The sequence below is a fragment of the Lissotriton helveticus genome, chromosome 6 (genome assembly GCF_964261635.1).
Source record: "Lissotriton helveticus chromosome 6, aLisHel1.1, whole genome shotgun sequence".
Classification (NCBI taxonomy): domain Eukaryota; kingdom Metazoa; phylum Chordata; class Amphibia; order Caudata; family Salamandridae; genus Lissotriton; species Lissotriton helveticus.
Window position 1 is genome coordinate 117,100,178 of NC_136067.1, and position 27,988 is coordinate 117,128,165.

General features: G+C 44.9%; 1 protein-coding gene across 1 annotated transcript in view; it reads left to right on the forward strand.

The window, feature by feature from the left end:
* GTPBP2 (GTP binding protein 2) overlaps window positions 1–27,988 on the forward strand; it is a 198,058-nt gene that overhangs the window by 113,123 nt on the left and 56,947 nt on the right. Inside the window, exons 5-8 of the mRNA XM_078647471.1 lie at window positions 2,742–2,939; window positions 3,548–3,722; window positions 3,985–4,204; window positions 5,672–5,807. Of these exons, the coding sequence (XP_078503597.1) occupies window positions 2,742–2,939; window positions 3,548–3,722; window positions 3,985–4,204; window positions 5,672–5,807 (729 nt within the window). The remainder of the gene's footprint in view (window positions 1–2,741; window positions 2,940–3,547; window positions 3,723–3,984; window positions 4,205–5,671; window positions 5,808–27,988) is intronic.

Sequence of the window (27,988 nt, forward strand, 5' to 3'; positions counted from 1 at the left end):
TCATTCATTGGTTTTCCACAAGGTAAGAGACACCGAGTCTTTAGCCAGCTCTCTCTCCACAATGCTGGTTATGTTGGAGAACTTCTCTAGTAAGGGGTATGCCCATAAGATACGTAGAAGTGTACCTGAACCCCCACATTGCCTCCAGAACAGGATGGGATTTTCTTAACATTTGATCCCTCCTCCCCCTTCCCACCCTTTAAGATGCTGCAGTGGAATCTTAGTTTGGTCCTGACCTCCTTCATGTGTATCCGAAAAGTGTGGAGCGCTGTTTATGCCTCACTCCCAGTCACACAGCGTGTATCTGCGAAAATACTCAATCTTGTAATCAATGTTTAACAGTTTTGTTCCAATTCATCCAGTTTTTTCTTTTCATCATCCACTTGTGAGGTTGCATGCTGTTCCATTACTTCAAATGCTGGAGATATGCCCATCTAAGCCTTTTTCTGTAGCACGTACGGAAATGCAACTTTCATCAAAGGCAGTTAGCACCCACCCAATGCATTTTGTGCACGTGTATGCCATTCAAGCCTATGCACAGTTGTTCACTTTGTCTTCTGACTATGAAGTCTCTGTTCCTTCTTGAAATTAGTTTAGATCATTGTATGAGTGAGCTTCAGGCTCGGTCAGTGCAGCTGCCTTATGCACCTTTTTACCCAGATAAACTGGTTTGAGGTTCAAGGCAGCCTTTTTGACAGAAATGTGGCTGCTTTTCATGTTGGCCAATCCCTCCAGTTCTTTTCTTTGCCTCACCCCTCGAATGAGTAGACTCCATCAGCTGGCCCCCAAATGAGCCTTGAGATTTTACAGTGAGACTGTCTGGTTGATTATCAGATTTTTGTGTGGTTTTCTGGGGCAAAGAAAGGCAAGGCGATGCAGAAAGGCACTTTGTCGAAGTGATGTAAATGTAAATGTTTGTATTTTATATAGCGCACTTCTACCCGGAGGCCTCGTAGCGCTGTATTCATACCGCTGCGGAACCCATCCTGGCTTTCCTGTGAAATGTCCACTCCTGGGCACCCCCAAGGTGAAGCCAGGCATCCACAGCGCTGCTGGGGCTGTTGTGGAGATTAAGCAAGCTATTGCCCAGAGTCACAGAGTGGGACCCATGATTAGACTAGGCACCGAGGCGAGAAATATCAGGTCCGGGGAAATTGAGCCCAAGACCCGCCGAGGCGGGAATTGAACCCTGGTCCCGGGCCAGACCTCTGCATCAGGGTCTGCCGCTCTAACCATTGAGCCACACTTCTCCACAAGTGGAAGTGGATAGTCTGCTGCATCAAGGTCTGCTAGGAGGCAGCCTCTGGATGGTCTGAGGGCTCATTCCACCCAGGCCAAGGTTGTTGCTACAGAGTGCCTTTACTAAACATGGGCTACCATACACCTGTTCACTAATCACACTAGAGTCTTGACTGTCAGGTCTGATGAGAAGGACATTTCACCCATTCGAGTCTGCAAGACTATTTGGTTTGGACCCATTCCCGACTCTTCACTTAGCAGGTACTGCTTTAGTATCTATTCTAAAGGTGAGGAATTGATCGTTCGACTTATCTGTCAGAAGAACATGTTACTTACCTTTGGTAATGCTCCATCTGATGCATGCTCTAACTGCAGATTCCTCACGGTCCTCCTGCTTCCCTATTGTGTGGAATGGTCTTTTTGCATCAAAAAGGGTCTTAAGATAGAGATCTGTGCACGGACAGAGACCAGAAAGAAACGAACATCAGCACGTAGGAGTGTCGCTTCTATACGGTTCTGTTAGTCAATTCTGATCGGAATGAAGGCAAGGTGGAGCCACACTCCACCTACTGGTGTCTGAGTACGGCTGTGTAAATGTTTCAAGGACCAACCATGCACCTGGAGATATTCTAAAGGCGAGGAATCTGTGGTTAGATGGAGTATCCACCAGAAAGGGCGTTACTCTTTTGACCGTACATATTTGTGTACATGGAGATTGTAGTCATTTACGAAAGAAAAGGGTACAAATATTGATTTTTGATGGATTTAAGCAACTGTGAATGTTAGTTATTTGGATATGAATAGTGACAGAAAATTAAAATTAGTTCTAATATGGGAGGGTACAGAGAATCTGCACACATTTTTAAAATGTTAGTTTGTTTCAGTATGGGTTGTGGTGACTACTTGTCTATTACACTAGTAAGGGCTACACCCACTTTTTGCTTGTGGTGCCCAGAAATGCCTTTTGGTTGGTGCATGAATTTATGATCCCCTGTGTGGGAATTGTTCCTAAGACGTTCAATGTCCTTATTAGACTAGAGTTGTAATTTCCCTCTACCTTGATGGGTCATTATCAGCATAGTTCAAGTTTCCAAAGCTGGCAGCGCGTTTGTTGGGCCTGTGAATAGACTTGGCGGCAACAATGGGGTATATGGCCTGTGGGGTAGCATGGGGCTCATGAACAGACCTGTGACATACTGTGGGACATGGGGAGGTGGGAATACAGTCTAGGGTAAATTGTGTGTGCATTGTAACTGTGGTATTCCAAAATTTGGAAGAAAGGTAAGCACAGAATGTGCTTAGTTTGTTTACTGGTCCACTGCTACTTGTTAGACCAGATATTTTTCTCCTTATAGAAGTCTGTCATTATTCTTTTTCTTTCTCCAATTGAGATCCTTTCGGCTGCTAGAACTTGTCATCTTTGCATTTGTTTTATAGTATGGAATTACTTTCAAGTAGTTACCAGATGAGTGCCACATGACCACTCCTACCTTTATTCACAGTTCCTAGATCTCCGAGTCGCTGTTCTGGGCAATGTTGATTCTGGCAAATCGACTCTGCTGGGGGTTCTCACCCAAGGAGAGCTGGACAATGGGCGGGGGAGAGCACGTCTCAACCTCTTCCGTCACCTCCACGAGATCCAGTCTGGCAGGACGTCTAGCATCAGCTTCGAGATCCTGGGGTTCAACAGCAAAGGAGAGGTGAGTTCATGTGGAAACACTGTGAAAGAGGCAATCTTCTTACAGCTAGATGTTTTAGTGGTCATAATCATAGGCCCCACCTGGGCTTCACAACGTTTATGGGGTGCAAGATGTTACAGTAGTGCAGGGAAGAGCATCCGCACAGAATACAGAAAGCCTAGATGGGACAGGGCCGCAGCAACTAACACTGCAGCCTCTAGTTCGATCTATACATTTCACTTTGGGACAACTATTAGATTTCAGTCTCTAAGGAGGCGGCAGCAGAGACTTTGCTTTCAGGCAAGGGTAGATGTGTAAGTAGTACGTCTCTTGAGCATGACACCGCATTGTGTGGATTTGTTATTTCGGAAAATGTGAGACTAGAACCATGTTGGACTCCTAAAGAGTAATAGAAAAGGTTGTTGCAGGGTGGAGATGGATTTTGCGTACTGGTGTGAGGCTTGGGCATCTAGTAGTGTTCCTGCCCTTCTGATTAGTGCTTTTACTAATTGACTGAAACCGTTTTGATCCTTCTTGTCTATGGTACTCTGTAAACCTGCCAGTTGTGATCTTTGTAACCCCTCTGCTCATCTTCCTTCACTGGCTACTTGCATCCTTTCCCCCCCTAGGTGGTAAATTACAGCGATTCCCGGACTGCGGAGGAGATCTGTGAAAGTGCCTCTAAGATGATCACCTTCATTGATCTCGCTGGGCACCACAAGTACTTGAAGACCACCATCTTTGGGCTCACCAGCTATTGTCCGGACTTTGCAATGCTTGTGGTCAGTGCAAACACCGGAATAGGTAAGCTGGAGTCGGGGAACAGATGTTTGCGGTCACGTTCTAGGACCCACTCTCCCTCACAGCTCTCAAGCCCTTGTCCAGCAATTAACCTCAACAGTTTAGCAGTTTTGAGGATAGCAAATGAAAGACCTTAAAACAGTATTCTGTCTCCCTGCCCTATTATGAGCTGTGGTTGTGTGTAGAATTTCTCCTCAGTCATCTAATTTTGCTACTTGTACCTTTTCTGGTGCCACCCTGTGATGCTGTCTGATTTTTCTCGCAGCTGGCACAACGCGGGAGCATCTTGGCCTAGCCATGGCCCTGAAGGTCCCTTTCTTCATTGTGGTTAGTAAGGTAGACCTGTGCTCCAAGCCCACCGTCGACCGGACAGTGAAACAGCTGGAGCGGGTTCTCAAACAGCCAGGCTGCAACAAGGTCCCCATGCTAGTGAGCACAGACGATGATGCGGTCACCGCCGCCCAGCAGTTTGCACAGTCTCCCAAGTAAGTGCGAGCAAACCAAATGTAATGTGCTCTGCACTGATGACTGGTGCAGCGCAGTAATGGGTCATCTGTTTGCATTTGTGAATCTTCATGTACGTAGAGTGCTTGTTTAAAATAGTTTGCCAGTTCCTTGTGGTCCTTACTCCCAAAATAGTTCATCTGTTAGGTTAGTATGTATGAAGCTGGATTAGATTTTATTTGCTTAGCAAGCAGTGGTTGCCTACAGTGAGTGGTCAAATGAGTGCAGACGTTATGCGGAATAGGGTCTCAAGAATGAGCCTATTTTTGTCATAAAACGCATTCATTGTTAGTTCCTCTGCACTGTGATGTTCACTGGTCAGACTGTGTGAGGAGTGATGATGCCTGCAGAGCCGGCTTGTGTACCTCGGGGACCAGCTTTAGTCTACGCGGTGCGTGAGATCAGTTTCTATCACACTCTACCAGTGACCTCTCTGCTATGACTACCTCATCTTGTATCTACTAAGTGATGAGCAGCTGCGCTTCTTACAAATCTTAACCCTGCTGCTATTCTGCAGCACTAAATACCCCACGGATCAGCAAAGATGAAAACTGCTGAGAGTTGTTTTTTATAGGTAATCTTTGTAAACTACTTGTCCTTTCAAATGTAGGATGACAAGAGCTGAGTAAATATTTGGTGCTGCCTCATGAGTGCCACGTCACTCTTAATCTATATATATAGCCTTTGTTGTGGTGTGGGAATTTGAATGAAAGCTAAAGTAGTTAACCTTGCACTTGGTCTGGCTGGGGGAGAGAAGACAGCCTACAAAAGGCTAGCAGCTGGTAACTCCTATTTAATATTATTGTGGGTGCTAGGGAGTGTTTGATGAAGGCCAGAGGCAGCCGCGCTTAGGGTGACATTCTGTGTGTTGCAGTGAAGGCGTGATGATGCTCTGAGTGCGCAGATTATAGGTATTGAAGTAAAGTGTGTAGGAGGCATGGAGTCTGCACCAGTGTTAGACTAAGATTGTAGGTTGCTGGGATAAAGGTGGGGGGGGCTATAGTCTGCTTGGTGCAGGCTTCTTAGATCATAGGAGTTTTGAGAGCACTTAAGGAGGCTCAGAGACCGCTGCTCTTAGGAGAAGGCTGTGTGTTTTACAGTGGAAGATGGGGCAGGTGCAGACTTCAGCTGGGTTATGCTAAGATCATGGTTGTTGGGGTGAAAGTTGAAAGTCCAGAGGCAGCAGCTGTTAGGGTGGTGGTATGTGTTACAGTGAAGTTTGGAGAAGGCTTGTGGATGTCATGGGTCAAAGCTGTAGGTATTCTGGAGAAAGCTTGAGGAGACAGTAGCTCTTTTAGGATGTCTCTGTGTGTGGGATATAAACAAACAGTATCACCTTTGTTAACTAAGACTTGGCTGGTGGCTGCAGAATGAAGCTAGACACAGCCTTCACTGCTGTAGGTGTTTCTGCATCCTAATAATTCATTTCTTTCTTGGCCTCTGAACAGCATCACACCGATCTTCACCCTTTCGAGCGTGTCGGGAGAGCACCTGGATATACTGAAAGTGTTCCTCAACATACTTCCACCGTTAACCAACTGCAAAGAACAGGAGGAGCTGATGCAGCAGTTAACAGAGTTCCAGGTGAGGTGTTCTTACTTTACACAGGTTGAAACAGGCACCCCTGTGGCTTGATAATATGCAGTCATGACATCTAGAAGCAACAGTGAATCAACGGTTAAAGTGGTATCGCAGGGACTGTTGGGCTACAGTTCCCTGCATGTTACCCGCCGACGGGGGGTCTAAACTTAGTAAGAGAACACGATTCCCATGTAAATCGTGCATGTTGGACGATGCCAGTAACCACATGAGATCGTGGGTGTATATCTCTACGCCTTTTGCAGTCCCGCACCCCTTGTAAACCGGACAGTTTTAGAGCCGACGCCAGCATGAGGAAAACCTGGCAGTTTGTGCGCTTCATGACGAGCTGAGCTCGTCACCAGCACGGCGGCGCCGCGCGTGGACCCCCCCCCCCCCCCCCCCCCCCCCCCCCCCCCCTCCCCGCAGCAAAGGGATTAATGATGTGTGCAGGCAAGGAGAGCCAATGGAATTCCATTAGTATTGGGAAAAGGGACGGGGGGGCCATGTTACCATATTTCTTTAGTGCCTGGAATAGATAAGCTGCAGTGTGTTGGATGGTCCTAAGGTGTGCCAACGTGGGAGGCTTGTAGCAGGGCCTTACCAACATACATATGTGAGAGTACAAGGGCTTGAAAAGCAGTTCGGAAGCTGCTTTCAGGAAGAAACAGTTTCTTGTTCTTTAGACGAGGGAGATTGTACATGGCCAAATTAGTTTTTTTTAGCAGTGTGTTCCTTGACAAAGAGATTGGTGTCCCAGGTGAATCCAAGTTACTTAGTGTAGAGAATGGGGCTTTTATTGCATTCAGCCCCCTGCACATTTTTTAAGCTACTAGATGCTGGTTTTAGACTTTGACAGTAAACTGAGGCCTGCTAACCATATCTTTGTGCCAGTGCTCCGTCCCTAAAACAAGGTAAAGTCTAATTGTCCAATTGGATAAGGACTTCTGCACCCCTGTAAGTCCCTAGTAACTGTTACTCCAGGTAACTAGAGCAGGGGTACTAAAGAGGGTCCCTGAGGGCTGCAGCCTTTCTTATGCCACTGTAAGGAACCCACATACAAATTTCCCACAGACTGCCAGTGCATGCTGCGTGACATGGTGCAAACCATGAGTGAAAAGACGGCCTGACACACTCCTGTGTGTCATCCCAAAGCATAAGCCATTATCTGACCCAGGGTGGTGTGGAGTGCAAAAAAACGATGGATTTGGGCCCAGATCTTTTGACTGGGGGAGTGTGTGACATTGATCCACATTCAGTCCATCACTTGTTGTTTTTTGCAATTGCCGCCCTAAGTGCGCTGGGGATGCCCAGACGTGGGTCCCAGGCACTCCACACCACTTGGAGTCAAGCTAGCCGGGCTGAAGAGAGGTGTTACCTCGAAACCGGTCCGGTCCTCGGATGCTTGATTCCGGTCTGGGAAAGATATGGCTGTTGTAGTTCGGACTGGACTGTTCCCATGGGGCAACAGGGTCAGAGCTGATTTGCATAAAGCCATTATCTGACCCAGGGTGGTGTGGTGTGCAAAAAAACGATGGATTTGGGCCCAGATCTTTTGACTGGGGGAGTGTGTGACATTGATCCACATTCAGTCCATCACTTGTTGTTTTTTGCAATTGCCGCCCTAAGTGCGCTGGGGATGCCCAGACATGGGTCCCAGGCACTCCACACCACTTGGAGTCAAGCTAGCCGGGCTGAAGAGAGGTGTTACCTCGAAACCGGTCCGGTCCTCGGATGCTTGATTCCGGTCTGGGAAAGATATGGCTGTTGTAGTTCGGACTGGACTGTTCCCATGGGGCAACAGGGTCAGAGCTGATTTGCATAAAGCCATTATCTGACCCAGGGTGGTGTGGAGTGCAAAAAAACGATGGATTTGGGCCCAGATCTTTTGACTGGGGGAGTGTGTGACATTGATCCACATTCAGTCCATCACTTGTTGTTTTTTGCAATTGTCATCCCAAAGTCACTGCATCTAATATTATGTAAGTCACCCCTATAGCAGGCCTTTGAGCCTCAAGGTAGAATGCATTATATTTTGTGAGGACATCTCTGCATAAGCAGATGTCTCTGTGATGTCTATTTCTATTGCTAGATATTGAAAGTGAGCAAGGAAGCCATCTTAAGATATGTACTGGGCACTGGTCAAAACAAGTTCCCCAGCTACTTAATGACTTCACTGAAACATATGTTGTTTGGTATCATACACCTCATATTAATACACACATGGATTTCAGTGATAGATTTATTAGTACATGCACACAGAGGGTACCTTGGAGGTACCCCCTGAAACCTACCAGCCCTCTAGTGTGCTAGCTGACTGGTTCAGTCCAGACTGTTGCCACAAACTAGTTCCTGACCCACACCTAGGGGAGAGAGCCTTGCTCTCAGGAGGTCAGGAACAATGCCTGCTCTAGGCACAGGTGTTCTCCTCCTCTCCCAGGAAAAGCTGGTGAATTAGCATTCCAAGGCAGGGGGGCTTCAAAGAGCGACCAGAGCTCTTTGGCACATAGACAGGCAGGAAAATTAGCTATGCAGGAGGCTTGTTGCATTTCCCGGCTCATTCACCGAGGACCCCCAAGCTGGGCATTAATAAGAAAATGCAAAGCTCTAACATCTCATCTGTAATACGCTCTATTCTAGCGCCTGGACACCTTGTTAGGCTAGCTGTTGCGCGTTATACATGTTTTTAATTCATTTATACATTTGAATTGATGAATAATATTTATATGGCACTCAAGCTCTTTGAGGTCGTATCTTGATGCCGTACTCCTGTACTTTACCGATTTAAGGTTTTCAAAAATAGCGGACTCCTCTCACTTCCCATATTCCATGATTATGTTCTTGGCATTTGGACTGGACTCTTCTGGCGCTGGTCTTGGCTCATCTACTGACAGTGTGTCATTAATGGCATATCCCCACCTTCAAAGCTGGGCCTTGCTGCCCTTCTCTGCATGTGGGGAGCATGAAGTCAGCCTGTTACAGCCCCACAACCTTCACGCGGAACATCTGTATGGCACGGACTGACTCAGTGTGACCGTCGGTAAAGAGGATGTGGTTCGGGGCTTTACTGAAACAGTGCACTTGGGCACAGCCTAGGAAAGACCCCTGTGATGCAGAGAACACATACGAGATTCAACCTCCCTTACATCACAGAGCCTGTCCAGGAGAAGTCAAGATTCAATTCATGAAACCACCACCCCTTGGTGGCTCATGGCCTAGCACGCTCATACCCATCCTGTGGTTCACCGCAGACACCTATTAACGCCTCCCCCCTTCTCTGGGTCAGGGTCCACTGGGGACTTTTTCCAGCTCTGGGAAGTCGGTGGAAGTGAAACCATCTTAGTCTGGGCCACAGGAGGGGGCGGGTCAGACCTCCTGTCTCTCCCCCCTCCTGCAAGGGGAAGCCCTCAGTGACGGTCTTCACTCACCACTGGCTCTGTGCTTCTGCCTCTCTTGTGTGTGATGCTATGCGTGCAGTGCTCTGCCAGTGATGGAAACACATCTCTCAGTGACACCTAATTTGGGACCCCTGGGCGGGGTCAATATTCTCTTTTGCGCATTGAGCTTCAAGAAATTGGCAATAAGAACTTCTATAGTTGTGGCGTTATGGAAAAGCTTCCGACTTTACAAGTGGGGAAACCCAGTTTGAATCCCGGCGATGGATCAATATCTTGTGATTCTGGGCAAATCACGTATTCTCCCTGTGCCTACAAAAAGTTAATGTGTCCTTCTGTAACGTAACTGGTGCTCATGTAAAACGCTCCAATACCTTCGGGTCAAGTTTGCGCTGTATAAAACTGCCAAAATAAGCTATTCAATCTTTATTAATCGGTCACAAATGACCAATAATTTACAATAGTTTATGGGTTCAGGCAGTTTGTGTAGATGCTAAGCAGACTTGCGCCCCCCACTTCATTTGCTGTCTTTAAAACTAAACTGAAAACCCTTCCTTTTCGACGCCATTTTAGCCACCTCCCCCGCCATCGTTTCAACCAATACTTGCACATCTAATATGTATTCTTATAACTGTTGCGTTAAGTCTGGGACTGCTGTTAGTGTTTCCATGCTTGTTGCCCAATGTAACGCTTTGTCCTGTGTAAAGATACTCCCGCATCTTATGTATTGTTCCTTTTCTATTGTGAAGCGCATTAACACCTTTTGGTAAAGTCAACGCTATATAATAATACATGAATCAAATAAGCTGAGGTTACCATATTAAATTCATGGTGTAATATTGGCATCTGTGCCATTACTTCCTGGTTGGAGGGAGTTGCGCCTCTCCAGGGAATGTCCTCAGCTGGTCAGCAGCGAGATGCATATCTGTCCTGGTGCTGAAAGGACAATACAGTAGGTCGGTGGAGCAATTCATTGAGCCATTGCGAGGCTATGGTATCATTGGACCGTGCCCTTCGAAAGCCATTTATGTTAACACAGGCTATTGTCTTATGGTGTGTCCCCTAATCAGGTTCACTGGAATTATGCAGCAGGATTGAGTAAATTATGGCGCAAGAAAAGCCAAATTATGTGGTATTATGCTGCAATTTTTGTGATGGTATTACTTCATTATTTTGTCATTTTTAGGTCAAGTATAATCGCGCTTGCAGCGTCTATTACCAACTTGTTGGAGATGGTTTTTTTTTTTTTTTTTTTTAAACCTTTATTGAAAAATGCGTGTCAGTACAAGCGCAGGCCTACAACCACAGGGGCCGGCCGCAAAAGCAGGAGAGATAAAAAGGAGCAACAACAATGCGTATGGCAAACCGAATACAGTATAGACGAAGAATAAAGTCGTTACACAGTAGGCACCAGGATAAATATGGTTCCATTTTATGATTTATAGAGAAGGCAGCAGCCATATCTACCAGTGCGTCATGCAACATAAACAAAAGAAGAAGGGGGGGGGACGGGAGGGACATAGCCCCCCACGCAATCAGGTAACCATAGTAGGGCGAATCCCAAAGACATTCTATGCCCATCAAAGGGTCAAAAATCAAGGACAAAACTTAGCCAACAATTTAATAGGACGTCACATAGACAGCCCACCCGCCCCGAAAAGGAGAAAGTGCAGACGCTCGCAAAACGAAGGAGAAAGAAAAAGGGACATAGCCCACCCCCTAGAAAGGAAGCAAAAAGGGACCATAGAACTAAACAAACTAAAATAACAAACATCCCCCCCACCCTACATCACTGTAATGGCTATGGCCTAACCCACTAAACAGCGTGCCTGTCGCCCCAGAAGCACCCGAAAGATAGAAGAAAAGAGAAAGGGAGAAATAACAGAGAAAGAAAAGGAGAAAAAGAGAAAGAAGAGGAAAAAGGAGAGAGAGAGGAGAGGAGCCGGCGATCGGAACACAGAACACCTCCCCACCCGCAACAGAAGATCAATAATCGAGGACAAATAGGATACTGAGAAAAGCCTACACAGAGGATGAAGACAGAAACTGTCCAAACAGTGAGGTCCGGAGATGCCAGTAACAAAGCGAAAGTTCCGCAGGCATTCAGGCACGATCACCCCTGTCCACTTCTACGAAGAGCAGAACCGCCAGACCCCGACATGGCCAAGAAACAGAACGATATAGTGGGCTCATACCAGTTAGGAAAAACAAGTGGAATCCTTGTGGAACAGCGTCCCGGCCACCAAGAAGCAACCAGGAAAGCTCGGCTGCAGTCAGAATACAAAAGTACACCAAATATCCACATGGTCAAGTACAAAATCCAGGCCGACCAGGACGAAGCAAAGAAATCAGGATGTAGGAAACACTGCAGCATCGGCATCAAGTCCACTTGATCCCATGGAATCGAGCAATCATCCAGAGATACCAGCACAGCAGCCGGAGGAGATACAACGAAACCAACTCGGGGAGACGACACAGCGCCACAAAATGGCGGAGCAACCATGGCGGCGATCCGCAACTCCAAGTCCCGGCATTGCAAGGACAGGTCGATCCGTAGAGCAGCCAGGGCAAGCAAGACAGCACTCCGTGTAGGGGCCGCCCGAAGCAAACAAGGGCCGGGGAGAGCAAATGCAGCAACGTCCCTGTATCCAGGAGGAAGACAATCCGAGGGGTCACCTGCCATCTTGAGCACAGCACCCGCCGCCATCATCACGTCCGCCTCCAAGACCACCAAGAGTGCCGGAGGCCCCAGGACACACAGTAGATCCGCGGCGGATGATGCTCAGCGGAGAAAGGAGAGTCACCAGAAGAACGGGTGTGCTCCCCACAACTCTCGGGGAGCCCCGCACCGGCTCCCAGGCGGGACAATCAACAGGAGAGGCGTATCACCCAAGGGGTGCCGGACAACGCGGCCTCTCTCTCCGGTCCGGCAGGATAACGGGCATGTGGGGCGGCCCACTATCGGGGGTGGGTCCGCTCCAGTCTCTCTGGTCCGCGGCTTTCAGGCTCCCGCCATCGGGTCTCTCCACCGGTTCCGGACCGCCGGCACCCAGAACACCTCCGGGCAGACACAGCACTCGAGGCCCCGGCGTCAGGGCCGGGAAGGCCGGCAGGACGACAAGGGCAGATCGCAGATACCACTGCACGCCGGAGCCCCGGAAACAGACGGTAAGTGAAGGCTCTTCCTTGGTCACCAAATTCGGAACGCCCCGAACAGGATTAAAGACAGGATAGATGGCGGGGAGGAAGGGATCGCGGAGCGAGGCGTTTATGCGACCGTTCCGATCGCCATCTTGGCTCCTCCCTCCTTGGAGATGGTTTATGGAGTGAAACTTCAGCTGCCGCTTGCCATTGGATTTTATTTGTCTGTGCCACTCTCCTTTAGAAATCCTTGCTTGCTCCTGGCCAATTATTCCTCTTTTCCCTCCTCGGTTTTCTCTTTCCTGCCACGTAACACCAGCCAAGTACCATCAATTTACGCTTTAATTGTTTAAGTATTCCTCTGAGGACTACTTTGTTTTTTGTTGGGCCTAGTACTGTATGTAGACCACACGCTGCGCGCTTTCACTTTAAATATGGCAGCTGCCCACTTTTGTTTGTTTCTGCATATGAGCGTGGTACACCATGCTTTATCTTTACATATGGTGGCGGCCAGCTTATTTATTTATTTATTTCAAAGGTTTTATATAGCACTACTGGACCCAAGAGTATCAGAGCGCTTTACAAGGATGGTGAACATAATGAGATAAAAATAAAAAATTAAGCGAAAAAGAGTTACAGTATGATAATGCATTCAACAGGGCTAAGGGGGCAAAGAAACAGAGATAAAATTAAGTGGAAAATGAATATTAAAAGTTAGGAGAGAGAGGGGGTGAAGAGAGGGGGAATGAGAGAATGAAAGGATTCAGAGGGGGTGGGAAGAGGAGTGGACAAGGGATGAGAAAGGAGTGAACATGGTCAGAGTCAGTAAATTAGATATCCCAATACTTGTTGAGAAGAAGTACTTTGAGTTCCTTTTTGAAGAGAGGGTAAGAGGGGTTGCAGCGAATATCCTTAGGGAGAGAGTTCCAAATTGTAGGAGCGTTATCAGAGAATGCATGGGATTGGGTCTTTTTACATTTGAGTCTGGGTGGGATCAAGACAAGGGAGTTTGTGCTCCTCAGGGACCTGGAGCAACCTGCTTTGTGTAGCTTTGTTGTAAGGTAAGAAGGGGTGTTTTGGTGAAGAGCTTTGTGAGTGATGCAGGCAATCTTGTAGGTGGATCTTCCTTCTATTGGGAGCCAATTGAGATTTTTGACGACGGGGGAGATGTGATCAAATTTTTTACAATCAGAGATGAGTCTTGCAGCTAGGTTGAGGACAGATTTCATCGGTGCAAGATGGATTTTAGGGGTGCCAGCCAAAGTGGCGTTAACATAGTCAACATCATACATATACGGGCTGCACACCTCTGCTTTTTTGACAACTTTCTCTGTAATTTTTTAAACTCCAATCATTTTAGCCGTTGCGTGCTCATTGGCGTCGTGCCATGCCCACACTGCACGTGTAAAACTTAACAACAACAAATATAGGTGCAACTTTCTGCGCCTAGCCATTGGCACAGCATTTTCATTTGCATTTGCATCATTTTCTTTCATTTATATAACTTTCTCCACAATTTTTTGACAGATTTTAGCAAGCCTCTTTTTAAATTTCTTTCTTGCTCGTAAACATTCTCATCCTCATGCAAGGTATCGCCATTTTCCAGGTTTCTAATGCTCAAGTTCGGCCATCCGAGCCTTTCATCAAGAACACGACTAGAGCCATATTCATCAGTAGCAGTTTATTTAATATCCAATGCATTTCAGGCCTCTCGGGCCCTTCATCAGGGAAAACTGAAAACGACAATTAGACATGCTTTAATTTATACATCCGCCCTTACGTACAACATAAAACAACTTATCTTTGGTAAATCTCACCAACCCTTCAAATGGTAATTATAAATGCATAATTTTTCAAAACCTCCCCTTGGAGTCTCAACCATGTTAAAGCTCACCTCTCCAAAAATAACAGTCTTGTTATCCTGACCCTCGGTAATACGCGACCATACTACAACCCCCACTGCTTGACAGTCCCATTTCATTTTTTCACCTAAAAAAAGTTCCGTGATTACTTTTAAGCCCGTTTTTCATAAACACGATACTCTCTTCCTTCCACCCTCAAGCTCTAATCTGTTTGTCTCTCATCAAAACAAGCTCCTCACCCATCTTTTCTGTAAGTTTATCGTACCTGCTAACAAGCGATCATCCACCCTCCTTCCAAACAGACGTCTCCCTTTCCCTCCGGCCTCGTGTCTTTTAATCATTCACTACAGCCCCTCCCATCAAGCAGCCAATCCCCCCTCACCTGTGCCCTTTCTCTTCTCTCAGACACTCAACTCCCCATAATGCATTTAAAATGACTCGTGGTGAAATCCAAATTAGTTACGTAACAATTTTTCAAGTCCATTCACTTTTAAACAAATGACGGTGTTTAAAGCATTTGCTCAGTCCAAAGTTCATCGCAGCAAATACCAGTTTCTTCTGACCCATAAAAATAAACTAGCCGTGTGAATTCCGATGTTCCGCCTTGCCTGTGAGGTAAACAGCATTTCTTTCAACATAGTTCTTTTTCGTTATGATTTGCTCAGTTCTTTGTTGGGTGCAAACCCAAAGGGGCATCATTCTATAAACATCATACATATACGGGCTGCACACCTCTGCTTTTTTGACAACTTTCTCTGTAATTTTTTAAACTCCAATCATTTTAGCCGTTGCGTGCTCATTGGCGTCGTGCCATGCCCACACTGCACGTGTAAAACTTAACAACAACAAATATAGGTGCAACTTTCTGCGCCTAGCCATTGGCACAGCATTTTCATTTGCATTTGCATCATTTTCTTTCATTTATATAACTTTCTCCACAATTTTTTGACAGATTTTAGCAAGCCTCTTTTTAAATTTCTTTCTTGCTCGTAAACATTCTCATCCTCATGCAAGGTATCGCCATTTTCCAGGTTTCTAATGCTCAAGTTCGGCCATCCGAGCCTTTCATCAAGAACACGACTAGAGCCATATTCATCAGTAGCAGTTTATTTAATATCCAATGCATTTCAGGCCTCTCGGGCCCTTCATCAGGGAAAACTGAAAACGACAATTAGACATGCTTTAATTTATACATCCGCCCTTACGTACAACATAAAACAACTTATCTTTGGTAAATCTCACCAACCCTTCAAATGGTAATTATAAATGCATAATTTTTCAAAACCTCCCCTTGGAGTCTCAACCATGTTAAAGCTCACCTCTCCAAAAATAACAGTCTTGTTATCCTGACCCTCGGTAATACGCGACCATACTACAACCCCCACTGCTTGACAGTCCCATTTCATTTTTTCACCTAAAAAAAGTTCAGTGATTACTTTTAAGCCCGTTTTTCATAAACACGATACTCTCTTCCTTCCACCCTCAAGCTCTAATCTGTTTGTCTCTCATCAAAACAAGCTCCTCACCCATCTTTTCTGTAAGTTTATCGTACCTGCTAACAAGCGATCATCCACCCTCCTTCCAAACAGACGTCTCCCTTGGTCGCGTATTACCGAGGGTCAGGATAACAAGACTGTTATTTTTGGAGAGGTGAGCTTTAACATGGTTGAGACTCCAAGGGGAGGTTTTGAAAAATTATGCATTTATAATTACCATTTGAAGGGTTGGTGAGATTTACCAAAGATAAGTTGTTTTATGTTGTACGTAAGGGCGGATGTATAAATTAAAGCATGTCTAATTGTCGTTTTCAGTTTTCCCTGATGAAGGGCCCGAGAGGCCTGAAATGCATTGGATATTAAATAAACTGCTACTGATGAATATGGCTCTAGTCGTGTTCTTGATGAAAGGCTCGGATGGCCGAACTTGAGCATTAGAAACCTGGAAAATGGCGATACCTTGCATGAGGATGAGAATGTTTACGAGCAAGAAAGAAATTTAAAAAGAGGCTTGCTAAAATCTGTCAAAAAATTGTGGAGAAAGTTATATAAATGAAAGAAAATGATGCAAATGCAAATGAAAATGCTGTGCCAATGGCTAGGCGCAGAAAGTTGCACCTATATTTGTTGTTGTTAAGTTTTACACGTGCAGTGTGGGCATGGCACGACGCCAATGAGCACGCAACGGCTAAAATGATTGGAGTTTAAAAAATTACAGAGAAAGTTGTCAAAAAAGCAGAGGTGTGCAGCCCGTATATGTATGATGTTTATAGAATGATGCCCCTTTGGGTTTGCACCCAACAAAGAACTGAGCAAATCATAACGAAAAAGAACTATGTTGAAAGAAATGCTGTTTACCTCACAGGCAAGGCGGAACATCGGAATTCACACGGCTAGTTTATTTTTATGGGTCAGAAGAAACTGGTATTTGCTGCGATGAACTTTGGACTGAGCAAATGCTTTAAACACCGTCATTTGTTTAAAAGTGAATGGACTTGAAAAATTGTTACGTAACTAATTTGGATTTCACCACGAGTCATTTTAAATGCATTATGGGGAGTTGAGTGTCTGAGAGAAGAGAAAGGGCACAGGTGAGGGGGGATTGGCTGCTTGATGGGAGGGGCTGTAGTGAATGATTAAAAGACACGAGGCCGGAGGGAAAGGGAGACGTCTGTTTGGAAGGAGGGTGGATGATCGCTTGTTAGCAGGTACGATAAACTTACAGAAAAGATGGGTGAGGAGCTTGTTTTGATGAGAGACAAACAGATTAGAGCTTGAGGGTGGAAGGAAGAGAGTATCGTGTTTATGAAAAACGGGCTTAAAAGTAATCACGGAACTTTTTTTAGGTGAAAAAATGAAATGGGACTGTCAAGCAGTGGGGGTTGTAGTATGGTCGCGTATTACCGAGGGTCAGGATAACAAGACTGTTATTTTTGGAGAGGTGAGCTTTAACATGGTTGAGACTCCAAGGGGAGGTTTTGAAAAATTATGCATTTATAATTACCATTTGAAGGGTTGGTGAGATTTACCAAAGATAAGTTGTTTTATGTTGTACGTAAGGGCGGATGTATAAATTAAAGCATGTCTAATTGTCGTTTTCAGTTTTCCCTGATGAAGGGCCCGAGAGGCCTGAAATGCATTGGATATTAAATAAACTGCTACTGATGAATATGGCTCTAGTCGTGTTCTTGATGAAAGGCTCGGATGGCCGAACTTGAGCATTAGAAACCTGGAAAATGGCGATACCTTGCATGAGGATGAGAATGTTTACGAGCAAGAAAGAAATTTAAAAAGAGGCTTGCTAAAATCTGTCAAAAAATTGTGGAGAAAGTTATATAAATGAAAGAAAATGATGCAAATGCAAATGAAAATGCTGTGCCAATGGCTAGGCGCAGAAAGTTGCACCTATATTTGTTGTTGTTAAGTTTTACACGTGCAGTGTGGGCATGGCACGACGCCAATGAGCACGCAACGGCTAAAATGATTGGAGTTTAAAAAATTACAGAGAAAGTTGTCAAAAAAGCAGAGGTGTGCAGCCCGTATATGTATGATGTTTATAGAATGATGCCCCTTTGGGTTTGCACCCAACAAAGAACTGAGCAAATCATAACGAAAAAGAACTATGTTGAAAGAAATGCTGTTTACCTCACAGGCAAGGCGGAACATCGGAATTCACACGGCTAGTTTATTATTATGGGTCAGAAGAAACTGGTATTTGCTGCGATGAACTTTGGACTGAGCAAATGCTTTAAACACCGTCATTTGTTTAAAAGTGAATGGACTTGAAAAATTGTTACGTAACTAATTTGGATTTCACCACGAGTCATTTTAAATGCATTATGGGGAGTTGAGTGTCTGAGAGAAGAGAAAGGGCACAGGTGAGGGGGGATTGGCTGCTTGATGGGAGGGGCTGTAGTGAATGATTAAAAGACACGAGGCCGGAGGGAAAGGGAGACGTCTGTTTGGAAGGAGGGTGGATGATCGCTTGTTAGCAGGTACGATAAACTTACAGAAAAGATGGGTGAGGAGCTTGTTTTGATGAGAGACAAACAGATTAGAGCTTGAGGGTGGAAGGAAGAGAGTATCGTGTTTATGAAAAACGGGCTTAAAAGTAATCACGGAACTTTTTTTAGGTGAAAAAATGAAATGGGACTGTCAAGCAGTGGGGGTTGTAGTATGGTCGCGTATTACCGAGGGTCAGGATAACAAGACTGTTATTTTTGGAGAGGTGAGCTTTAACATGGTTGAGACTCCAAGGGGAGGTTTTGAAAAATTATGCATTTATAATTACCATTTGAAGGGTTGGTGAGATTTACCAAAGATAAGTTGTTTTATGTTGTACGTAAGGGCGGATGTATAAATTAAAGCATGTCTAATTGTCGTTTTCAGTTTTCCCTGATGAAGGGCCCGAGAGGCCTGAAATGCATTGGATATTAAATAAACTGCTACTGATGAATATGGCTCTAGTCGTGTTCTTGATGAAAGGCTCGGATGGCCGAACTTGAGCATTAGAAACCTGGAAAATGGCGATACCTTGCATGAGGATGAGAATGTTTACGAGCAAGAAAGAAATTTAAAAAGAGGCTTGCTAAAATCTGTCAAAAAATTGTGGAGAAAGTTATATAAATGAAAGAAAATGATGCAAATGCAAATGAAAATGCTGTGCCAATGGCTAGGCGCAGAAAGTTGCACCTATATTTGTTGTTGTTAACATAGTCAATCCTGGAAAGGACAAGCGATTGGACAACAAGTTTGAAATGGTCTGCTGGAATAAATGGTTTAAGTTTCTTGAGGTGGAGAAGGGTGAAAAGCGCACTTTTGGATGCATTTTTATTGTGGGGGATGAGATTTAGATTCTGGTCGATACTGTTGCCTAGGGATTTGACAGAATTAGAGGTGGAGAGTGTGCAGTTAAGAGCTTTGATTTCATTTATCCAGAGTTGAATGGGAAGGGTGTTGTTTTTTGGGGAGAAAAGGATGATTTCAGTTTTATTCGGGTTCAGTTTGAGATGGTTCAGATGGAACCAGGTTTGAATTCTGGTCAAGGTCTCATTGAGGTGGAGAATGTCTTTGTGGGATTTGATCTTGTAATATAATTGGGTGTCATCGGCATAGAGGTGGTAATTGATATTAGCTTGTTTGAGGATGAGGGTGAGTGGTTCCATGAACAGATTGAATAGGGTTGGGGAGAGGATGGATCCTTGAGGGACGCCGAGTGAGACAAGTTGAGGTTTAGAGAGAAAGTGGCTGAGCTTGATTTGCTGTGATCTGTTTTGAAGGAATGAGGAGAACCATTTGAATACGTTGCCATCTAAGCCGAACCTGTCTTTGAGAGTATTGAGAAGGGTGGGGTGGTGGACGGTATCAAATGCAGCTGAGAGGTCGAGGAGGATTAGTAATGAGGATTCCCCTTTGTCTAGGGAGCGATGAATGTCGTCAGTGATATTTAGCATAGCAGTTTCTGTACTGCATCCCTTTCTAAAGCCGGATTGGAAAACATCAAGGAGGTTGAAGGAGGCGATATGTTTCTCTAATTGCAATAGGACACATTTTTCGAGGGCTTTAGAGAGGAATGGAAGGTTAGAGATAGGGCGAAGGTTGTTAAGGTCATTGGGGTCAGCAGTGGTGTTTTTGAGAATGGGTAAGATTTGACCAAGCTGAAGGGAGGTGGGGACACCGCTAGTGGAAAGAGAGGAGTTGATGATTTTGGTCCATATAGGGGCAATGATCAATTTAATGTTCTTGAACCAAAAGGGCGGGAAGAGGATCTTTGGAGTGAGAGGAAGGTTTTAGTTTGGCAATGATATTAGTGATCGTAGATTCAGATACTGGACTAAAATCACTCCATGAGGCATTGTTTTCAGCAGGGGGGCTTATTTTCGGAAAGGTATCTTGTTGGGGGAGAGCAGAGAGTCGATGAGAAGGATCGAGAGGGGTGGAAAAAGTGGACGGAGGAGAGTTAGGAGTGTTGGGGAGCGTGTATAGGATGGGAGTAGGTTGAGGTGAGAGTGGGAGGGAAGAGAAGGATAGTTCGATCTTGTTGATTTTGTTCGTAAAGAAACTGGCAATTTCTTCGCATCTGTCAATAGAGGCTAATATTTTAGGAGGGCCAGTGGAGGTTTGTTTTTTAACAATGTTAAAGAGTTCTCTAGGGTGGTTTCTGGCTTGATCAAGTTGTGATCGTAGAAAGGAGGCTTTCTCATTAAAGATATGTTTTTTGTACTGTGCTCTAGCAGTTCCAAGGAGAGCCAGATTGTCAACGGTTGGATGATTCCTCCAAACCCGTTCAGAATGTCTACGGGTCCGTCTTTGGTTATTAAGTTCAGAATTGAACCAAGACTTAAGAGGGTTGCTTTTTTGTTGTTTGAGTTTGATTGGAGCAATTTGGTCGAGGGCTTCAAGAATAGAATTGTTATAATGGTTAGTTAGGTCAGGAGAAGTAAGTGGGCCCTAATTGTGGATTGCAATTCGCCAGGAGGAATAAGGTGAAGGTTGCGTGTGGATTTCTTAGGTAAAGAGCTGATGGGGGCGGGGCGAGTCATGGATCAATTCATTGTGAAGAGGATAAGGTAGTGGTCAGACCAGTCTACCGGAAGTATATTTGAGAGGGAGGCCTGATCGTTGCTAGTCATAATAGCATCAAGGGTGGCACCTTTGTTATGGATTGGAGAATGGCACAGTTGGGTCATATTGGTGATGTCCATGGTATCATTAAATAGGATGACAGCAGGATCATCACTTTTGTTTCAATGGATGTTGTAGTCACCGAGGAAGAGATTTTTAGAATGTGAGAGCGATGATTGTATAATAAGATCAGTCAACTCTTCCGTAAAGTGGATGTTATTTCCAGGGGGATGGTAGATAGTATGCAACCGGGTGGTGGGGGAGTCAGGCATAATGAGATCAGCGTAAAGGTATTCAAAGGATGAAGGGTCTTGTAGATGAACGAGCGAGATGTTAAGTTCAATTTTAAAAATGATGGCGAGTCCTCCTCCTGTTAGTTCGATTCTATCTTTTTTAATGATCGAGTAACCAGGGGATCGAGGATGGGAGTGGAGTGGGAGGTGAGCCAGGTTTCAGTTAGGAAAGCAGTTAGGAAAGCAATGTCAATGTTTTCACGAAGAAGGGTTTCAGCAATCTCAGTAGCGTGGCAGGAGGCGGATCGGCAATTAATTGGCATGCAACAGAGGGGAGTGGGGTCGGGCGATTTGGAGGGGGGGGGATAGGTCTAATTTGTTGGGGTGGTCGGAGGAAGGTTGAGTCTGCTTATTCCTAAGAGAACAGGGATGGTAGACAGTTGAGTAGGGGAGATAGTGGACGAAGGTGGTGAGGGAGAGGTAGTTAAGTTAGTGGAACTGAGAAAAGAGATTTCAAGCTAATATCAAAAGCCAAAGGAGAACAGGTTAAGCAAGCACTCTCTAGATTACTTGGTATTTCACCATGTAGTTATCATCATTCTCAAATCCTGATATGGGTAAGGTAAATAATTTGACTAATAATCATTCTTAGCTAATGAGCCAATAAAAAGTTCATTTGTAGATTGTGGATTTCAAAATACGGATCCAAAGCTGATGTTTGTATTCCAAATCCTTTATTCCATAAACATTTAAAAAGGTATAATATTTTCCAGCATACACCGCCCGCGGTGTATGCTGGAAAATATAATATCTTTTATAATACCTTTTTAAATGTTTATGGAATAAAGGATTTGGAATACAAACATCAGCTTTGGATCCGTATTTTGAAATCCACAATCTACAAATGAACTTTTTATTGGCTCATTAGCTAAGAATGATTATTAGTCAAATTATTTACCTTACCCATATCAGGATTTGAGAATGATGATAACTACATGGTGAAATACCAAGTAATCTAGAGAGTGCTTGCTTAACATGTTCTCCTTTGGCTTTTGATATTAGCTTGAAATCTCTTTTCTTGCTAATTTTTGACACCCCTGGTGGTGGGTGTAAATCGGGATAGCAGTGCACCTTGTTGGCCAATACCAAGACCACTACAGTAGTAACATTACACGTTGAATTGTTTTCAGTTAGAGTTATATTGACGTTATGTGCGGACGTTTTCTCGTTTGAGAGACACTACCACCAAATCTTTTACATAATAAAGTTAGTGGTACTGTTAGCTTCAGAAGTTATTGGGCGAGTACCAAGTTTTGGCGGTGTGGGTATGTTGGTAGTGTAGGGAGGGACAATTAAGGAAGGTTGAGTGGGTAAGGTGCTGGTTGTGTAGTTGCTAGAAGGAGGAGTGTTTCTGTTGGTGATAGTTTGGTGGACAGTATGTGGATGTGTTGAGGAGAGTGTCGTTGTGCGAGGAGATGGTTTTAGTAAGGAATGAGATATTGCTTCTGAGTGAGGAGAGCTCTAAGAAGAGGGACATAAGGACAATCTCAATGGTAGGGGAAGCCAGTGTGTGTGTTGATGAGTGCTGTGGGTCCGCATTTATTGGGCTGTTGGTCGAGTTAGGGTTGTTTAGGGGGGGGGTAACGTGTGGAGGATGAGGAGGAAAGCCGGGACGGGGGTGGGATTACAATGAGGGGGCTCCAGACACTCTGCAAAGCTGACCTCATTATCGCCCCACCCCTACCCAGTCCTTGCATGAATATAGAGTCCACCTGCTTTTGCTTGCTTCTGCAGATGAGCGTGGCACGCCACGCGTTCGTTTTTTTTTCCAGTCTTTGTTTGACTTTGTATTAGTGCTCTTGAGAGGGGGACTAAAATTTTATCTTTGGGAAGATGCACCAATAATCGTTATCAACACTGAATAATTTCGGTATTGCCCAGACTTCCCTTTTTAGGTCTCGGCTAAACGCACGAAACGCGTTCTCGCCAGAGAACTTATTGCAATCATTTCAGCCGACAGAAGCCGACAAGGATTGGGACAGGAGATGGCCGCGCGCACCATTGAGACGCATGGCAGAGTCGGATTCCGACGCGTGCCTTGGGATTGGGTCGCGCGCGTCGGTATCCGACTCTGCCATGCGCCTTAGGTTTCACTTTCGTTTTAACTTAGAATGTTCGCATTTACTTGTTTTATTTCTCCATTCCTAAAGCTGTTTTCTCTCACAGGAAAGACCTCTGCCAACTCGCTTTAAATATAGGGGGTTCGCTGCCCAGTTGCCTCCTTGAAAGGGGTGTGCTCTTCTCTGTGCGGAGAGTTAATCTGCAGGCATTTCTAGGGGGGATACTGCGTAGAAACGCTACATAAAATGTGCACGGCGGAGCTTTTGTTATTCATTTCTTAAAACCATATTACCCGCCTCACTGGCCGCCATGTGTGTAACTTATGTGCACGGGCGCTGTGTTTTCTTTCAGCATGGCACCGCTTTCATATATTTCTGGAAGCCGTCTGCTCAGCCTGCTTGTGTGGCTACGTTGTCACCGACTGCAGTGTTAGGTTTCTGTTTCATTTAAAGTCTGGAATCAATAAAATTAAATGTGAGTTCAGGTATTCAGTGTAAAGTAAGTCCACTATTTTATGTAACAATATTTCTTTGAAAAATAAAAAATGGGAGCGGTGGGATTCGAACGCAAGCCTCCAGGGAGACGGCAATCTAATTCCAGTGCCTTAAACCGTTCGGCCATGTCACAACATGTATAGTCAGTCTTCCATTTGCTTGTGGTTCTGCCCTCTAGTTTATTGACTGCCGTCTAGCTTTCCCCAGAGCCAAATGCTATTTCACTACTGAGGCCGCAAAATGACCCAGTGAATGCTGTTTCAACTGTCTCCCCTTGGACTGTGAGTGCAAAGCCATGGCATGCGCCTTCCACTGTTCAACCACAAACATGCAGCATGTGCTCTGTCAGAGCGTGTACACTACTTCCATAATAGATCAAAGCACACCTCCACAATCTGCAGCCTCACGGCGCTATGAACAATCCGATCCTTTGTGTGCATCTGGCAACATGTGTACCATTAGAACCAGCAACTCGAAACGATCTTCATTAGTCAAGCCAACAACATGTAGAAACCTTAAATGAGGGGAAGAACTGATGTTTAGTAGCTAATTGATTGACTTGGGAGCAAGATGTAAGCAGCTCTAACCCTTGGTTTTCAGGCACCCTATTTTATGATCGCTAGCAACTTTTTCAGGCGCCTAAAATTTGTGTTGCATTAGTTTGTTCACCTCTACAACAATACTTAAGCATCTCCTGGACATAAAAAATTCCATTTGAGTCAAGGCATTTTGGCATTGGATACACCTAGAGCCTGGGTGGTAACTGACAAAACTTTAATAACTGGGGGAACAGCTAAATGTGCCTATAATATTGTTAAACATATTATGCCTAGGAGAAAGCAAATCGACTGGTAGATTCTCTACCACATTTAGCATGACCTCTGCAAATCCTAGCGTTTTCCATTACCACAAATCTCTCGACCAGGGGCAGTGTTACCCTGATCCAGTGGGAATAATTCATTCAGTCCTGTTATTTTGGGCAGTTTTATATAGAGCAAACTCGACCCGAAGGTATTTGGAGGGCTTTAGATGAGCATCTGTTACATTACACAATGACACATTCATTTTTTGGCAGGAATGGGATTAAGGGATTTGCCCAGAATCACAGGATGTTGAGCTGACGCCGATACTCGAATCTGGTTCTCCAGCTCCAAAGTCGTTGTCTCTAACAGGACTACTGGGAGAGGAGTTGGCGTAATGGCCAATTACATTATACAACCAGGAGTAGTACTACCAAATTGCAAAGAATCAACACCGACTGGACAAGCAGCTCTCTCATCAAACTCCGATTCTTCAGCCCACTGGTCTTAGACAGCTTCAACAATCACAGACACTTTTTATCTTTTTAGCGGTAGTTCGTTTGTCATTGCTAATCTGCCTTAAAACATGCAGGGGTTTCTGACAATCAACCAAGTTTAGGGAGAGTAATTAAAGGCAGTGAAAATGAGCAAAAATCAGAAATTATGTTGCATACTGTGATCTCCAGCATGGAGGGTGCTCTTCCCAAGGACAGTGTCCGGCGCGACCACTATCTAATCCAGGCTCTAGGAAAGTAGCAAATGAGCGAGTTGGAAAAGATATCCAAGGATGTCATTACTCAACCAGAAAACCAGTTGTGAGCCTTAAATGAAGAGGCAGGAAATAGGATCCGAGTGGCATCTAAAACAAGCATTTGCAATGCAATAGGGCTCGCATATGAGCTATTGGCATTGTAAATGACAATGCATTTTATTTATGCATTTTGAAAACCCGCAAGCGGTCTGTAAACATGCCATTTGTACTTATAGTCGCTGCTTAAGAGAAGCAAGGCTGGCAGTAACGGCGCCTCTTTTACTGCCAGCTTTGCTTCTCTTAAGCACCGACTAGAAGTACGAAGTGTGTGTTTACGCATCGCTTGCAGGTTTTCAAAATACATTATTAAAAGGCATTGTCATTTAAAATGTCAATAGCTCAAACTCTTGCAAATGCGAGACCTATTGCATTGCAAATGCTTGTTTTCTGAAGGTGAGACATCACTCTTCCCTTTTTTTAATTCCTAACTCTTTACTCTATATTGTTCACTGGAACCCGGAGCACGTGTTAAAAAACAAAGAGCACAGTTGGGGTGTGAAAGGCAGGGATGGAGATGTAATATTTACAACACCAGTAACGTGTCTGTGCAGCCCGATTACCGTTTCTCATGACTCTGTAGTTAACATTGTTGTACAAAGGAGTTTAGTCCTTGCAACTCCTTCAATAAAGCCTGGTTTTAAACCCAACTATACTTTGCTTGCTGGAATGTTTGAGTTCCTAGATTTTTTTTAAATTCTTTTTATTAAACATAAAAACAAGCTTCAGGTCATCATATACATGGTTACTGTACAGGATAAACATTTGTCACCGGTATCCCAAGGCATAACACATATCTATAAATTTATAAAGTTCGTACATTTAATCATAAATTTCAAACGACAAGTTCCAGAATGCAAAGTACAGTGGTGCCGGTATGCCCAAAACACGCATGGCCACCGTTTCTCTACTCCATAATGGAGTGTGCAGGCAAGTCGATATGTCGCTTTGCTTTAATTTAATTACTTCTCAGCTTTGGTCTTGTTGTGTTATGTTAGCATGTGTGTCTGTTTTTTGGCTTGCGTATAAGTATTATTTCTATGTGCACACATGCCTTATATCTAGTGCCTTATGTTTACTTGCATAACTGTTTAGGTGCACCTTTATATATAAGCATGTGTATTAATTTGTTTTAATCATTCTCGCTATGTTATTTATGTATTCCTCTATGAACGTGCGTTAGTGCATCCCACCATAGTGCCGAAGTATGCCTGCTTGCACGTCTTAAGGGTGAGCGGGACGTGCAGCAAGGCACTCGGTGATTACATCTCAGAGCCCCAGTCCCCATCCTGGGGTGGCCCCCTTATCTGTTCTGTGTGATATGCTTCGAAGTGCAAATATTCCCTGCCCAGGGGGAGATGTGAACCTCTGGCTTTTTTGCACATGGACTCCAAACAACACCGATTTGTTCACAGACCCCTGGCATCCTCCTTTTAAATGGAAATCATACACCTTTGCACCTACAATTACACCACCAAGGTTTTTTTCATTATCTCTTGAAGATTCACGTCCTAGAGACCCACTTACCTCCATTTCTCTCTCTCGCCTTCCTTCTCCCGGCACTGGTATAGATACATAACAGCGAATGGCCATAGGTTGGCCGGATGCCATTTAAAAAACAAAACACAACGCACATCATTTGACATCAAACCACATAATTCAACTCAACAACACAATTAGACAACTCACCACCTACATCCAATCCACACCACAAAATCTAACAGCACACCACATAATTAAACTCCGCTACATACCACTCCACATAATTAGACTCTCTAACACAATCACACTCCACATAATTCAAGTACACTTAATATCGCATAATTACTGCCCCCATATTTCCACTGAACACCATGCCACATAATTCCACTACACAAATCACACCACACAATTCCACAACTAACTATTCCAATCCAAACCTCATAATTGCACTACACACCACATACATACACTCCATAACACACCGATTAGACATTCTCATTTGCAGTGCCAGTAGCTGTAGCTCAAGGAAATGCGAGACCCTTTGCATTTCCAATGTTTGTTTTACATTTGTGTCAGATTTCTTGGTGTGTGTGTGTGTGTGATAGATGCCTAGCACTGCCCTCTGATGTGCCTAACTGCTCACCTATATACCACAAAACATACCTCATCATATCCCCTGAGCCTGGTTCCGCGGCATCAACACTCTAATCACCAAATTCCTCTGGGCCAGCCAACGGCCTCGTATGGCCTTTCAACACTGCCAGATTCCACCCTTGGACGGGGGTATGGGGCTCACAAACCTTGATTTATATTACCTAGCGACCCGTCTCCTGGTGGTCCACGACTGGCTCACGGGGGTTGGGCAGACCCGGCCCATAGAGCTGAGCTCCGCGACCTGGGCATTCCCCGCTTTCAAGCCATGCTATATGGATCCTCCATCCCTAGGGACCTCCCCACAGTAACCCGAGCAGTCTTGGTAGCCTGGCGCGCTGCCCTAAACCACACTCACTCGAAGAATAAACTATCCCAACTCACGCTGCTCTAGCAGGGTACTTGGCTGCGGGAAGTGGCAAACCTGGCACGCTTTAGAAGCTGGGACCATATTGGCACATCACTATTAGGGGACCTATGGGTTAGCGACCATATCCGCTCCTTCGCTGACTTGCAATCCCGATATGCCCTTCACCCTTCCAAGTTCTATCGATACCTACAAGGTTTCCCATATAATAAC